Source organism: Sus scrofa, chromosome 12 (genome assembly GCF_054392235.1).
Source record: "Sus scrofa isolate SSC_HxYL_T2T_F1_AM1 chromosome 12, Sscrofa_HxYL_maternal_Yorkshire_Landrace_v2.0, whole genome shotgun sequence".
Classification (NCBI taxonomy): Eukaryota; Metazoa; Chordata; class Mammalia; order Artiodactyla; family Suidae; genus Sus; species Sus scrofa.
In genome coordinates, this window is record NC_139394.1 from 23,542,744 (window position 1) to 23,556,234 (window position 13,491).

At 46.9% G+C, this 13,491-nt stretch overlaps 1 protein-coding gene and 4 non-coding genes across 5 annotated transcripts in view; 3 read left to right on the top strand and 2 right to left on the bottom strand.

Moving 5' to 3' along the window:
• Positions 1-871, bottom strand: part of LASP1 (LIM and SH3 protein 1) — a 44,533-nt gene extending 43,662 nt beyond the window's left edge. Inside the window, 1 exon segment of the mRNA NM_001444959.1 lies at positions 637-871. Within this exon segment, the coding sequence (NP_001431888.1) occupies positions 637-705 (69 nt within the window). The 5' untranslated portion in view covers positions 706-871.
• A 695-nt stretch (positions 872-1,566) lies between these two features.
• On the top strand, positions 1,567-1,638 carry TRNAC-GCA (transfer RNA cysteine (anticodon GCA)). Its single transcript has one exon. It is a non-coding gene; the product is annotated as a tRNA-Cys (tRNA).
• A 1,677-nt stretch (positions 1,639-3,315) lies between these two features.
• TRNAC-GCA (transfer RNA cysteine (anticodon GCA)) lies at positions 3,316-3,387 on the bottom strand. Its single transcript has one exon. It is a non-coding gene; the product is annotated as a tRNA-Cys (tRNA).
• A 3,907-nt stretch (positions 3,388-7,294) lies between these two features.
• TRNAC-GCA (transfer RNA cysteine (anticodon GCA)) lies at positions 7,295-7,366 on the top strand. Its single transcript has one exon. It is a non-coding gene; the product is annotated as a tRNA-Cys (tRNA).
• A 1,301-nt stretch (positions 7,367-8,667) lies between these two features.
• On the top strand, positions 8,668-8,771 carry LOC146398141 (small nucleolar RNA U13). The gene has a single exon (XR_014822143.1). It is a non-coding gene; the product is annotated as a small nucleolar RNA U13 (small nucleolar RNA).
• Positions 8,772-13,491: the final 4,720 nt, after the last annotated feature.

Here is a 13,491-nt window from a genome sequence, read left to right on the forward strand (position 1 = left end):
GGGGGCTGCAGGTCATCCAAAAAAAAAGGGGTCTCTCAGTGTGGCTCGGGTCGTATCCGAAGCCCAGTTCACCAGATGCAACACTCGCCGGCTGAGAGCCCCCGCCCCGCAGTCTCCAGGCCAGGAAGCCCGGCCAGACGCGGCCAGAGCCCACGGGTTCGCTGGGCTCCCCAACCTCTGCCCCGCCCCCCCGCCGCCCCCTCCCCCAGCGCCCCGCGCTTCCGCCTACTTGGCGCTCGGCGCGGCGGGGAGAGGGAGCGGCCGTCTGCTCTCACTCTCCCGGCCCTAGGGGGCGGGGCTGCACCCCTAACCTTCCCCCGCTCCCCCCACCCCCACCCCCACCGCGGGGCCTGACTTCCCTACTCCATTCGCGTCCTCCCAAGCCCGGGGCACAGAACCCACTCTTCTCCAGTAGTGGCCTCCCGTAGTGGCTGCCCGCCACGCGTAGACTCCTTGCCTCGCCTCAGATTCCTGGTTTCCAGACTGGGGTCTGTCCCCACACCCCATGACACCGCCCTCCCTCCCTCCTCCCAGGTTCGCGGGGATGAGGCGGCGTAGACCGGGCCCCTCTCTCCTCCCTGGAAATGGAGCACAGCTCGGAGATTGCAGAGTCGCGTCTCCCAGTCCCGGGCTCACCTTATCCAGACAGTTCACCTTCTCCGTGGGGTACACGATCTTGCCGCACCGGGCGCAGTTGGGATTCATGACTCCGGGAAAGGCTGGGGCGGGGACGCCCGAGCTCGCGCGCGTTCTCTTTCCCCGGAGCGAGCTGGCGGGAGGCGGCGGCGGCTGCAACTGCACAGGCGACGGCGACGGCGGCTGGAGCTAGGGAACTGGCCTCCGCCTCCGCCCTCCTTCCCCTAATAAACACAGCGGGGAGGAGGGGCTGTACCGGGGCGGGGACGCGCCGCGGGCGCGGGCAGGGGCGCGCGCGGAGAGGCGCGCTCCCCGAGCGACGTGGGGCTGCGCGGGGGTGGATTCCGGGGAGGACTGCGGGACCCGGCGCGCGCGCCTAGGTGCGCTCCAAAGCTGAAGGTGCCCCGGAGCTACGCGCCCGAGGATCTGGCGCGGACAACCTTGCCCAGGGCCTTTCCGGAGCTGGAGGCGGCGCGGAGCCGGTCTGGCCGTACATCTGCGCGCCTGGGCTGCGGTAGGCGGGCAGACCCCTTGACCTGTCGAGAGTGGGGTTCGAACACTCTCGAACGCCCAACCAGATCCGCCAGATTTGGGGGCTTCCTTTGTAACCCGCCGGTACCTGGCGAGAACCTGCGGACCGAACGGGAGCCCCACTTCACCGCCCCTGTTAGCCTCCCGGCGCAACATCCTTTCCCACATTTGCAGGGCGGAACCCGTCCCTCCCGCCAGGACTCAGCGCCTTGCAACCCGGGCTAGTTCTTCCCTCCCGAGGCCTCTGCCGTACAGCTTTGCGGTGGTTCAGCGGATCTGGGGACCTTCTGCTTTCCACTGGGCCCTTTTTCCTCTTTCGTTCCTAATCCTTGCGCTCCGCCTTTGGTGTAGCAGTGTTTTAACACCCAAAGGAGCCGTCCCCAGACAGTAACGCAGCGCGGGGGTATAGCTCAGTGGTAGAGCATTTGACTGCAGATCAAGAGGTCCCTGGTTCAAGTCCGGGTGCCCCCTCGGCGGTTTTGCCAAACTTACAAAATTTATGTAACTCTTCCGTTGGCGAAATCACATTTTAACCTTGGGTCCTAGGTGTTAAAGAAAACAGAAGAATGGTGTTTGAAAATCCCTTCCTCATTTTACAACGATAGGGGAAAGCTTTCGGTTTTACTTTGTACTCAGCAGGAACGGGGGTGGATACACGGGCAAAACGAGGTAGAAAAGCTGCAGGCACCCATTCCAGCGTTAGAGGAGTCTGGATTTCTTTGGCCACGGCCGGCAGCCTCAGTTGTGTCAGTTACAGGCCCTGATTTAGGAGACAAGACGACTCCCTCCAAGTTGGTGTGCGAGTTGGGGTAGGGGTCAGGGTCAAGGGAAGGAAACCCACAGGCGCAGATTGTCTCCAACTTCAACTTTCTTTATTACCGTCGACATGGCGCTAGCCCTGTTTATCTTTCCCTATTGCTCATGGCACCAGCAGAATGAAAGCCCTTAGAGAACACTAAAATGGCCCATGCCAACCCCAAAGCTCATTTTAGTTTACAAAGGTACATCCCGATGTAAACTGATATAAAACTAAAGTCGTGGTTCTCATACTTGAGCGTGTGTCAGAATTACCTGGAGAGCTTATTGAAAACTGCCCCCCGCCCCAGTTTCTAATTCAGTAGGCCTGGAATGGGACCTCCACCCCCAGAATGAATTTGCATTTTGATCAAGTTCCCAGGAGATGCTGATGCTGAGGGACCGCACTTCAAGAACCCACTGAAACAGTAATACAGGGCCCTCCAGTTTCATAACCTAAAGATGGAGACAGATATCTGTTGGTTGCCTGACAGCATCCTTGTTGGGTGGGAAGAAAACTATAAGTATGAAGGGAGCAAGGGCATCTCCCTCGACTAGGTTTTGCCCAAAAAAAGGAAAAAGAAAGGATAGAGAGAGAGGCATGCTTCTTGAGTCAGGGGGCAGTTGTGATATTTTAAACTCGGAATTTGGTTGTGTCATCCCTCGGGGCCCCAGGGGAATGCAGCTTGAACTCATTTTTTCCCCCACGGCTCCCTTTACTGTGAGATGTGTCGCCGAGCTAGACATGGGAGATGAAGCAGAGCTGCCATTCAGAGAAATAACTCGTTTTTCACCCCTTTCCTGGACGCTAGGCTTCAAACTCATCCCCTGCAGATTCATCAGGCCAAAGACCTGCCTTTGAGCTAATCTAAAGGAGCTCCTACTTTTCACCTTTTTTCTTACATCTATGCTGTGTCTTGTTAAACTTTGCCACTGTATAAACCTGCCCAGCGTGGATTCTGCTCTAGTCTTCCTGGTCAGAACATAAACTAGGTGAAATAATATTCGCCTGCCCCGGCACTCCATTTCTCCCCCAAAAGAAGCTATAATTAACATTAAATCAGCTCGCCTCCAAGTCTCCGAGATGGGCAGGATCTCAGCCTTCTTTCTGCCTGAGGAAACTTGGGCCTCTCGCCACCGAGTCCCGGCAGACGCGCAGCTTCTGCGACGTAGAGACACCCTGTGCGACCTCTAGGGTATTGCTAACTCCTCAGGGACCGGGAACGTCTGAAGAGAGAAAATTAAATGGGTGCAAGAAAACCTTCAACGGAGTTTTGGATTTTAGAAACCTCAAGCTTTTCCTGCCATGCTGAGTTAACCTTGGCGGCTGTGAAAAAAAGGAGGAAGCAGGTGAGGGGGCACCCGGATTTGAACCGGGGACCTCTTGATCTGCAGTCAAATGCTCTACCACTGAGCTATACCCCCTCTGCTGGTGCAGTGTTGGTAAATCGTTTCTACATGGACTCCACATTTTTCATTCTGAAAACTATTTGCTCAAAATTAGTTTCTTCCTGCTATATGGTATTGGATTTACTAATAATGGGGAATTAAATGAAAATAAAAACATGGAATTTTGAAAACCTGTGAACTTAGGTACCAATCTGCCTTTTCTAGGTTTATTTCCTAACACACCATGGCTGTCGCTTTCATGTCATTGGGGTCTTCACTCCAAAATCACCTGCAAAGAAAGATTTTCCATGACTACCCACCTTGAAATTTCCCCCTCGTACCTCCCTAACACATCATCTTATTTTTTTTATTTTATTTTAATCATTTCTTGTATCACTACTGGGCATTTCCTGATTTATTCATTTGTGCCCTTGTTTCTGTTTTGCCTCCGCTAGATTTTAAACTTAGTGAGAAAGAGTTCAAAATGAGAGAGTGAGTCTTTCTACTGAAAGTATGTTCTGCACTTGGAGTGGGGCACACAGTAGTTGTTCCATATACTAGAGAGTATCGCCAGGGAAAGGAGCTCCGTGGAGATGTTGGTTCAAGTTGGTGTTTGCATGCTTTTTATAGGTTGGATCCCTGGCACAGGAACTTCTGCATGCCAGGAGGGCAGCCTAAATAAATAAATAAACATTGTGCCTAGAGTTAACAATATTGTATTGTACACTTAAAAATCTGTTAAGGGGATAGATCTAGTGTTAGGTGTTCTTACCACACACACACACACACACACAAAGGAGTGGCTATAATAAAATTTGAAAAAAGATAGGTAGCATTCTACAGCAATAGCACAGGTGAGAGATGGTGGTGGTGTCTGAAGTTACAGTGGTGTATTAGTTTCCTGTTGCTGCTGTAACAAATTACCACAAACTTATTTGCTTCAAACAACATAAGCGTATTATCTTACAGTTCCTGAGGTTAGAATTCCGAAAACCAATTTTACGGGACTAAAAGCAAAGTGCTGACATGCCTCCATTCTTCCTGGAGGCTTTAGGGAAAAACCAGTTTCCTTGACTTTTGTAGCTTCGTATAGGCCACATACATTTCTTGGCTCATGGCCCCTTCCTCCATCTTCAAAGCCTGGGCTGCAGCCCCTCATGTTCTGATCTCTGCTTCCATCCTTCCATCTTCTCTCAGTCTCTGATTCTGATCCTCTCGCTTCCCTTCTATAAATATTCTTCTGATTGCCTGGATAATCCAGGATAATCTCCCCAGTTCAAGACCCTTAATTTAAACACAACTAGAAAGGGACTTTTATCATGTAAGGTAATATATTCACAGGAGCACTGGGACATGGATGTATTTGGAGGGCCATTGTTTAGCTCATCACAGTGGGAACCACAGAGCTAGAGCAGAGTGCAGGCATCCAGACTGACCATGGCAGGGGAGCCATGTCCTTGCTGTACATTGGATGGCTTGAGGAAGATGAGGGAAAGAGAAGACTAAAGAATGACTCTACTTAAAGGTACTCTCCTTGGAAATGTAAATTAGTGCACCCACTAAGGAGAATAGTATGGAGGTTCCCCAAAAAACTAAAAATAGTATGGCCATATGATCCAGCAGTCCCACTCTTGGTCATGTATGTGAACAAAACTATAATTCCAAAAGATACATGCACCCCTATGTTCATAGCAGCACTATCTATAATAGCCAGTATGTGGAAACGATATAAATGTCCACTGACAGATGAATGGATAAAAAAGATGTGGTATAGATACACACATACAATGGAGTACTACTTAGCCTTAAAAAAGAATGAGATAATGCCATTTGCAGCAACACAGATGGACCTAGAGATGAGCATGTTAAGTGAAGTAAGTCAGAAAGAGAAAGACAAATACCGTATGATACCACTTACATGTGGAATCTTAAATACAACACTAGTGAACTTATCTACAAAACAGAAGCAGACTCAAACATGAAGAACAGATTCGTGGTTGCCAAGGGCGTGGGGGGAGGGGGGATGAATTGGAAGTTTGGGATTAGCAGACGCAACCTCTTGCACAGAGAATGGATAAACAAGGTCTGACGTAGAGCACAGGGAACTATATTCAATACCCTATAATACATCATAATGGAAATGACTATGAAAAAGAATATACATGTGTACAACTGAGTTATTTTGCAATACACCTGAAATTAACACAACATGGTAAATCAACTATGCTTCAATAAAATTTACACACAAAAAAATTTTTTTTAAAGTATGACTCTTGTTGGAGTTTCCCTTGTACCTCAGTGGTAACGAACCGGACTAGGAGCCCTGAGAACTCAGGTTTGATCCTTGGCCTCACTCAGTTGGTTCAGGCTCTGGCATTGCCATGAACTGCGGTGTAGGTTGCAGATGCAGCTTGGACATTGTGTTGCTGTGGCTGTGGTGGCACAGCTGGCAGCTGTGGCTCCGATTGGACTCCTAGCCTGGAACCCTCCACAGGCCTGGGTGCAACCCTAAAAAGACAAAACTGAAATAAAGTATGACTCTTCTTTTTTTGTCTTCACTATGGGGGTGGATGTGGTGGTTTCCTGAGATAAAGAACACTGATAAAGGAGTAAGTTTAGAAAGAAAGAAAAAAAAGAAAAAAAAAAAACCAACCTTGAGCATTTCTTTTAAACTCTGACACAGAAAATTGGTACAGCCCCCTATTCGCAAAGATTTCACATTCTAGTATGAGGTCGTCATTTTAAGTTTAAGGTGCCCTATAGACATTTAAGAGATGTTATGTATGCAGCTGGAGATCCAGTTAATTCCAAAATTCAGGGAACTGTCTGGGTTGGAAATACTATTTGGGGAGTTGTTAGTGTACAGTTAGTAGCTGGTGAAAGAGGTGATCAGAGAAGTGTGCTAGATTTGGCCCATAATGGCTTGTGAGAACCAACTGTTACATTTTCAGGAATTCATAAAGCCAGTTGACTTCACTTGAAATTAGCAGGGAGGTGAATGGGCACTATTGGGATTGGCGAATGCTACACATCAGGTCCCCTGGAGCCATATTTTGGCCATTTATCAGCACAACTCTGCTTCTGACTGATTCTGATTTTCTCCAAAAAGGATGAGGCCAGCTCTTCAGCCCTCTCCGAGGAGAAAGATAAGGTGTGGAAGGTTTGAAGCTGGAGAAAGGGTGTGATATCATCATTTTAGAGAGTGAGGAAGTGAACCTAGAGAGCCAGAATGGAGGAATAATAGAGAGCCTGTTTGAGATTGGTGGAGTGACACCCCCTTAAGCTCTTCCAACAACATTCTGCTACTTAGCGGCAGGCTTGGTGTAATGCCATAGTTGAGTTTAATTAGGATGATGGTTTGGCTGGTAGCTACAACCTAGGGCTTAGAGTGAACCAGGTACTACTGTGCCAGCTACTGTGGGAAATACAAAAAGGAAGGCAACACGATCCCTGTCCTCAAGGAACTTACAGTCTAGTCGGAAACAAGATACGTACCTGATGGTCCAGAAAGTAAGGCAAAGGGTAGCAGAATTTTGGAGATCACTTGATAATGACACCAATGAAGTCACAGTCTTTCTTAAAAATTGGTAGTGAGAAAGAAGAAAAGGTCAAGCGGTCACAGCTAAAGGGAGAATTTTCCAGTCTAGGGAAAACTTTGGATCTTTGAAGGTGTCAAGTGAGTGGAATTGATGGAAGATGCTGGAGAGAATGGAGACTCCAGGGGCACATCCGGTTTAAGAGCAGAGAGGGTCTTGAAAAGGACAAGGGAAGCACTTTCCCTTGTGGGCAAATCGCCTGCTGGGGATCCAAGGCAGTTCAGGTTGCAGGCAGAGAGAAGCCTCCAACAATTGATCATAGATGTGAAACTATTGTTAACTGCAAAAGGCAATAGCTGGTCAATAAATTACTACAAATAAGCTGTAATCTCCCAGTTCCCAGCAGAGGGGGTATAGCTCAGGGGTAGAGCATTTGACTGCAGATCAAGAGGTCCCCGGTTCAAATCCGGGTGCCCCCTGCTGTTCTCACTTTTAAACCTCAGCACCCTAAAGATGATCGGAAGTAAAGCTGACATTAGCCAAAGATAACATTACCCCTCCCATTCTTGAGTGTTTCCTGGGAACACAAAAAGGGGATTTTACATTCTTATATGGAGGTCAACATGTAAACAAACGAGGTCTTCCGTAGGCCCTGGATTCCGGGGTGTGGGTTCTTGGATATGTGCTTGTGAGACTCTTTCTAAGCAGGAAAAAGGAATAAATTTTATAATACTGTTGCTCGTTTCATTCTTGTCCTCTCATTAGCATACAGTGGAACTTTCCAGAGGCTACATGCTGTGCGATAACACAACAGATTAAATGTGGAAATATGAAAATCCAGCTGTCTTGGAATTTCCCTGGCGGTGGTGTGGGTTAAGGAGCCAGCCTGTCGTTGCTGTGGGAAGGGCTCCATCCCTGGCCTGAGAACTTCCACATGCTCTGGGTGTGACCAAAAATTTTTCATTAGTTAATTAATTTTATTTATTTTGTTGTTGTTTTTGTCTTTTTAGGTCCGCGCCCGCAGCAGCGTAAGAAGGTTCCCAGGCTAGGGGTCCAATCGCAGCTGTAGCTGCCGGCCTACACCACAGCCACAGCAACGCCAGCTCCCAGCCGAGTCTGCGACCTACACCACCGCTCACGGCAAAGCTGGATCCTTAGCTCGCTGAGCGAGGCCAGGGATCCAATCCGCCACTTCATGGTTACTAGGCGCATTGGCTTCCACGGTGCCGCTTCGGGAACTCCACTTAATTAATTAAAAAAAAATGAAAATCCACGGAGTGTCCGTCGTGGCGCAGAGGTTAACGAATCCAACCAGGAACACGTGAGGTTGCGGGTTCGATCTCTGGCTTTGCTTAGTGGGTTAACGATCCGGCGTGGCCGTGACCTGTGGTGTAGGTCACAGAAGCGGCTCGGATCCCGCGCTGCTGTGGCTCTGGCATAGGCCGGTGGCTACAGCTCCGATTCGACCCTAGCCTGGGAACCTCCATATGCCGCGAGAGCGGCCCAAGAAATGGCAAAAAGACAAAAAAAAAAAAAAAAAAATCCAGCTCTCTTTCATTGTCAGATATTAGAGGGATTTCCAAAAGAAAATATAGCAAGGCCACCCTTCTCATTATTTTTAATATTTAAATAGTTATTTTTCATTTTAAAATGCTACACATTTTAACAGGTAATGGATTTAGTAAACATTTCACAATTTAAATTTCTAATCTGGTAACTGTCAATAGATATAATTATATAAACAAAAATTCTTGGGGTCCTTAATAATTTAGGAATGTAGATCCTTTTGTAGTTCATAAGCATGATGATTGGGTGTTCACGCACCTGCGTGATATGTGCCTCCCTCAAACCTTGTTACGACATCGGCACATTACCCGTCTGACGTGAAAAAAAAAAATAATAATAATAAAATAATTTAGGAATGTAAAGGGCTTTTAAGATGAACATACTTGAGAACCACTGCTCTAAGTAAAAGAGGTGGTTTGGGGGAGAGCATGTGGGGATGGTGAAATGGCAGAGGGACGAGAGCATGTTCAAAAAGAGATGACATCAAAAAGTTTTGAAGAACATGTTGTGGATAAAGCAAGAAAGAGGGAGCAGTGAGTTAAGGATCTGGCATTGCAGGGAGACTGGGGTCTCTGTTGTGGGGTAGGTTCCATCCCTGGCCCTGGAATTTTCACATTCCAGGGGGTATAGTTTAAAAAAAAATTTAAGGAGTTCCCGGCATGCCTTAGTGGTAATAAACCTGACTAGTATCCATGAGGATCCAGGTTTGATCAAGTGTTAAGGATCAAGTGTTTCCTTGAGCTGTGGTGTGGATTGCAGAGGCGACTCGGATCCCGTGTTGCTGTGGCTGTGGTGTAGGCCGGTGGCTACCGCTCCAATTCCAGCCCCAGCCTGGGAACTTCCATATGCCACACACGTGACTCTAAAAAGACAAAATAAATAAATAAATAAAAATTTTTTAAAAGGTCCTGAAATCCTAAGCAGTTTGCTGTTCCTGGAATGTGAAGTGTAAAAGGCAAGTTGATGTGAGAGATATGTCCCAGGAGAAGGTAAGCCATTTCAGAGAGAGACGTCAGTGCCATGTTAAGGAGTTTGGACTTATTTATTTATTTATTTATTTATTTGCCATTTCTTGGGCCGCTCCCGCAGCATATGGAGGTTCCCAGGCTAGGGGTCTAATCGGAGCTGTAGCCACCGGCCTACACCAGAGCCACAGCAACTCGGGATCCGAGCCGCGTCTGCAACCTACACCACAACTCCTGCAAGGAATATTTTTAACAAAGAGGAAAACGAGGAGTTCCTGTCATGGCTCAGTGGTTAACGAATCCGACTAGGAACCATGAGGTTTCAGGTTCGATCCCTGGCCTTGCTCAGTGGGTTAAGGGTCTGGTGTTGCCATGAGCTGTGGTGTAGGTCGCAGACTCGGCTCGGATCCCGAGTTGCTGTGGCTCTGGTGTAGGCTGGCGGCTCCAGCTCCGATTCGACCCCTAGCCTGGGAACCTCCATATGCTGCAGGAGCGGCCCAAGAAATGGCAAAAAGACAAAAAAAAAAAAAAAGAGAAAAATGAAAGATAATCGCAGAATAACATGCAGTCCCTTCAATTGTGCAATTGGAGCTTTATGAGAAATGTTATATTTTCCAAATATTTCTATTTTTGCCAGAGACGAATGGAAATTCCTTCATGCAAGGATATTAACATGTGGAGATCATTGAGACAGACTTCTTCATTTGTTCAACAATCATTCACCTTATTTATTAAGCCAAGCCCTATGCTGACCGCTGAGGATATACTGTTGAAAAAAAAGGACATGGACTCAGCCCATATAGACTAGTTGGGATGGTGGTCATTCAACAAATAGTCATCAAACATATTGAATTGAAGAAAACATAAGTCATCAAACGTAAGAATTGAAGTAGGAGTACCCTGGGTAGCTCAGCAGATTAGGGACCTGGCTGTTATCACGGTTGTGGCTCAGGTTCTATCCCTGGCCTAAGAACTTCCGAATACCAAACGTGCAGCCAAAAAAAAAAAAAAAAAGGAGGGAGTTCCCGTTGTGGTGCAGTGGAAATGAATCCAACTAATATCCATGAGGATGTGGGTTCGATCCCTGCCCTCGATCAGTGGGTCGGGGATCCATCATTGCTGTGAGCTGTATGTAGTATAGGTTGCAGATGCAGCTCGGATTCCGAGTTGCGTGGCTGAGGTGTAGGCTGGTAGCCATAGTTCCAATTCGACCCCCAGGCTGGGAAATTCATATGCCACAGGTTGGGCCCTAAAAAAAAAAGAAAAAGAAAAAAAGGAAATCATACATTCAAGAACAAACGGAATTTGGCTGAGAAGTAAAGGAGAAAAACTGGAAGCTAGAGAAATTGGCAGGATCAAGTGAAGGATTTATGAGTGATAAGACTTATAAATGCATAGATTTATAGATTTCTTAATACTGAGGTGCCCTAGAGCTTAGTCTGTATTTTTTTTTTTTTTTTTTTTTTTTGTCTTTTTAGGGCCACTCCTGCAGCATATGGAAGTTCCCAGGCTAGGGGTTGAATGGGAGCTGTAGCTGCTGGCCTATGGCATATGCCATGGTCATAGCAATGCAGGATCCGAGCCATGTCTGTGACTTACACTACAGCTCATGGCAACACTAGATCATTAACCCAAGGAGCAAGGTCAGGGATTCAACCGGCTTCCTATGGAGAGTAGTCAGGTTCATTACCAATGAGCCACAGTAGGAAACCGCCCCCCCCGCCCCGGACCTGTGGTTTACAGAAGTTCCAGCCAGGGATTGAATCCTCACCAAAGGAGCGACATGAACCACAGCACTGGTAACGCTAGATACTTAAGCTGCTGCACCACCAGGGAACTCCCCATGGTCTTTTTTGTTTACACTTACTTTTTTGTGATCTCTTTCACTATCATGGCTTTAAATATATGCTGACAACATCCAAATTTATATCTCCCTTTCTGGAACCCCAGGCTAATATGTCCAACTTGCTATTTTGTTGTCGTTGGCCATGCTGGGGCATGTGAAAGTTCCTAGACCAGGGATAGAACCCTCACCACAGTAATGACCTGAGCCGCTGCAGTGACAACCCTGGATCCTTAACCACTGTGCCAGGAGGGAATTCCCCAACTTGCTATTTATATTTCTAACTCAAAATGTACAAAATTGAACCCCTACTTATACCCCCAAACCTAGTCCTCCCATAGCTTTCTCCAGCTCAGTTGATGGCAATGCCATCTTCCACTTGCTCAGACCCAAAGCCTTGGAAACATTTTTATTTTTATTATTTATTTATTTATTTATTGTCTTTTTAGGGCCGTACCCGAGGCAAACGGAATGGAGATTCCCAGACTAGGGGTCAAGTTGGAGCTGTAGCTGATGGCCTGCGCCACAGCCACAGCACTGCTGAATCCAAACTGCATCTGTGACCTACACCACAGCTCACAGCAATGCCAGATCATTAACCCACTGAGCAAGGCCAGGGAGCAAACCTGTATCCTCTTAGATGCTAGTCAGATTCATTTCCACTAGACGGAAATTCCTCATTTTTTATTCTTCTCGTTCTTTAACACCCCCACACTTTGTTGGCTTTACCTCTGAAACACATCTGGAATCTGATCACATCATATTACTTATACTGCTAGCACGTTAAGTCCAAACCACCACCGTTTTTCTCTCCTGGGTTATTGCAAGAGCCTCCCAATAGACCTCCTTACTTGTATCTTTGTGCTCTCTCTAGTCTCAAGTAGAGTGATCCTTCTGACATATTTTCAGATCATGTCCCTTCAATGCTTATGAGTTAACCGTTTCCCATTTCAGTCTGTACATATCAAAGTCAATAGCGGTGTACAATGACCTAAAGTTCCATTACTTCTGACCTTCTGTCCTACTACTTTTCCCTTCATTTACTCTGTCCAGTCACTCCTAGGTTCCTTGCTGGTCCTCATATCGCTCAGGCACATTTCTGCCTTAGGGCCTTTCATTGGCTGATGACTCTATCTGGATTGCTCTTCTCTAGACAATCATATTGTCCCTCAGCTTAAAACCTTTGCACTAAGGTCACACTTCTTCCATGAAGCCCCCACTGATTTTGAATTGCAGTCTGCCCCTCCTCCCACTCCCAGATCCCCCTTTTCTACTTTTATTTTCATAATACTTAAACCATCTAACATACTATATAGTGCAATTATTACATCTATGATTTAGTATCTAATATCCACTTTCACTGCCACCCTGGCAGAATGTAAGCTTCCTAAGGTCAAGAATATTGATCTGGGAGTTCCCATTTTGGCGCAGTGGTTGGTGAATCGGACTAGGAACCATGAGGTTTCGGGCCTTGCTCAGTGGGTTGAAGATCCGGCATTGCCGTGAGTTGTGGTGTGGGTTGCAGACGCGGCTCAGATCCCGCGTTGCTGTAGCTCTGGCGTAGGCCAGCGGCAACATCTTTGATTGGACCCCTGGCCTGGGAGCCTCCATGTGCCATGGGAGCAGCCCTGGAAAAGGCAAAAAGAAAAAAAAAAAAATATATATATATATATATATATATAGAGAGAGAGAGAGAGAGAGAGAGAGAGAGAGAGAGAGATCTGTTTCCTTTGACGTAGTCTAGTGTATGTCCAAGACAGTATCTGGCATAAAATAGTCATTCAATAAATATTTGAATGACTATATCAACAGAGCTCCTTTGAAGAATGGGAAAGACAAACAATGAAAAGAGTAATGAGTAAAACAAGACTCTAAAATATAGATGAATGTGGGACCAAGCACACATATAAGGAATTATCTGTAGCGCTGGAATGGCACTTCTCAGTTATATCACATCCTAATGAAACTATTTCGAGCTCTTTCTCACTCCGCCCCCCCCCCGCCACATGTTTTTTGGGGGCCCTTATACAGCACGGATGTTTTAATCATTTCTGAACCTCTAGCGTCCATCGAAATCCCTGGTACACACTTAGTGCTCAGAAGAGGTTGTCCGATAAATTAAACCAATGTTTCTGTGTCCCCAACAACTACTTTCCAACTCGTACAGTAGGTACTCAAGCACTCTTTCTCTTCTGTAGCCTTCAAAGATTCCACTGCCCACTTCGAAGCG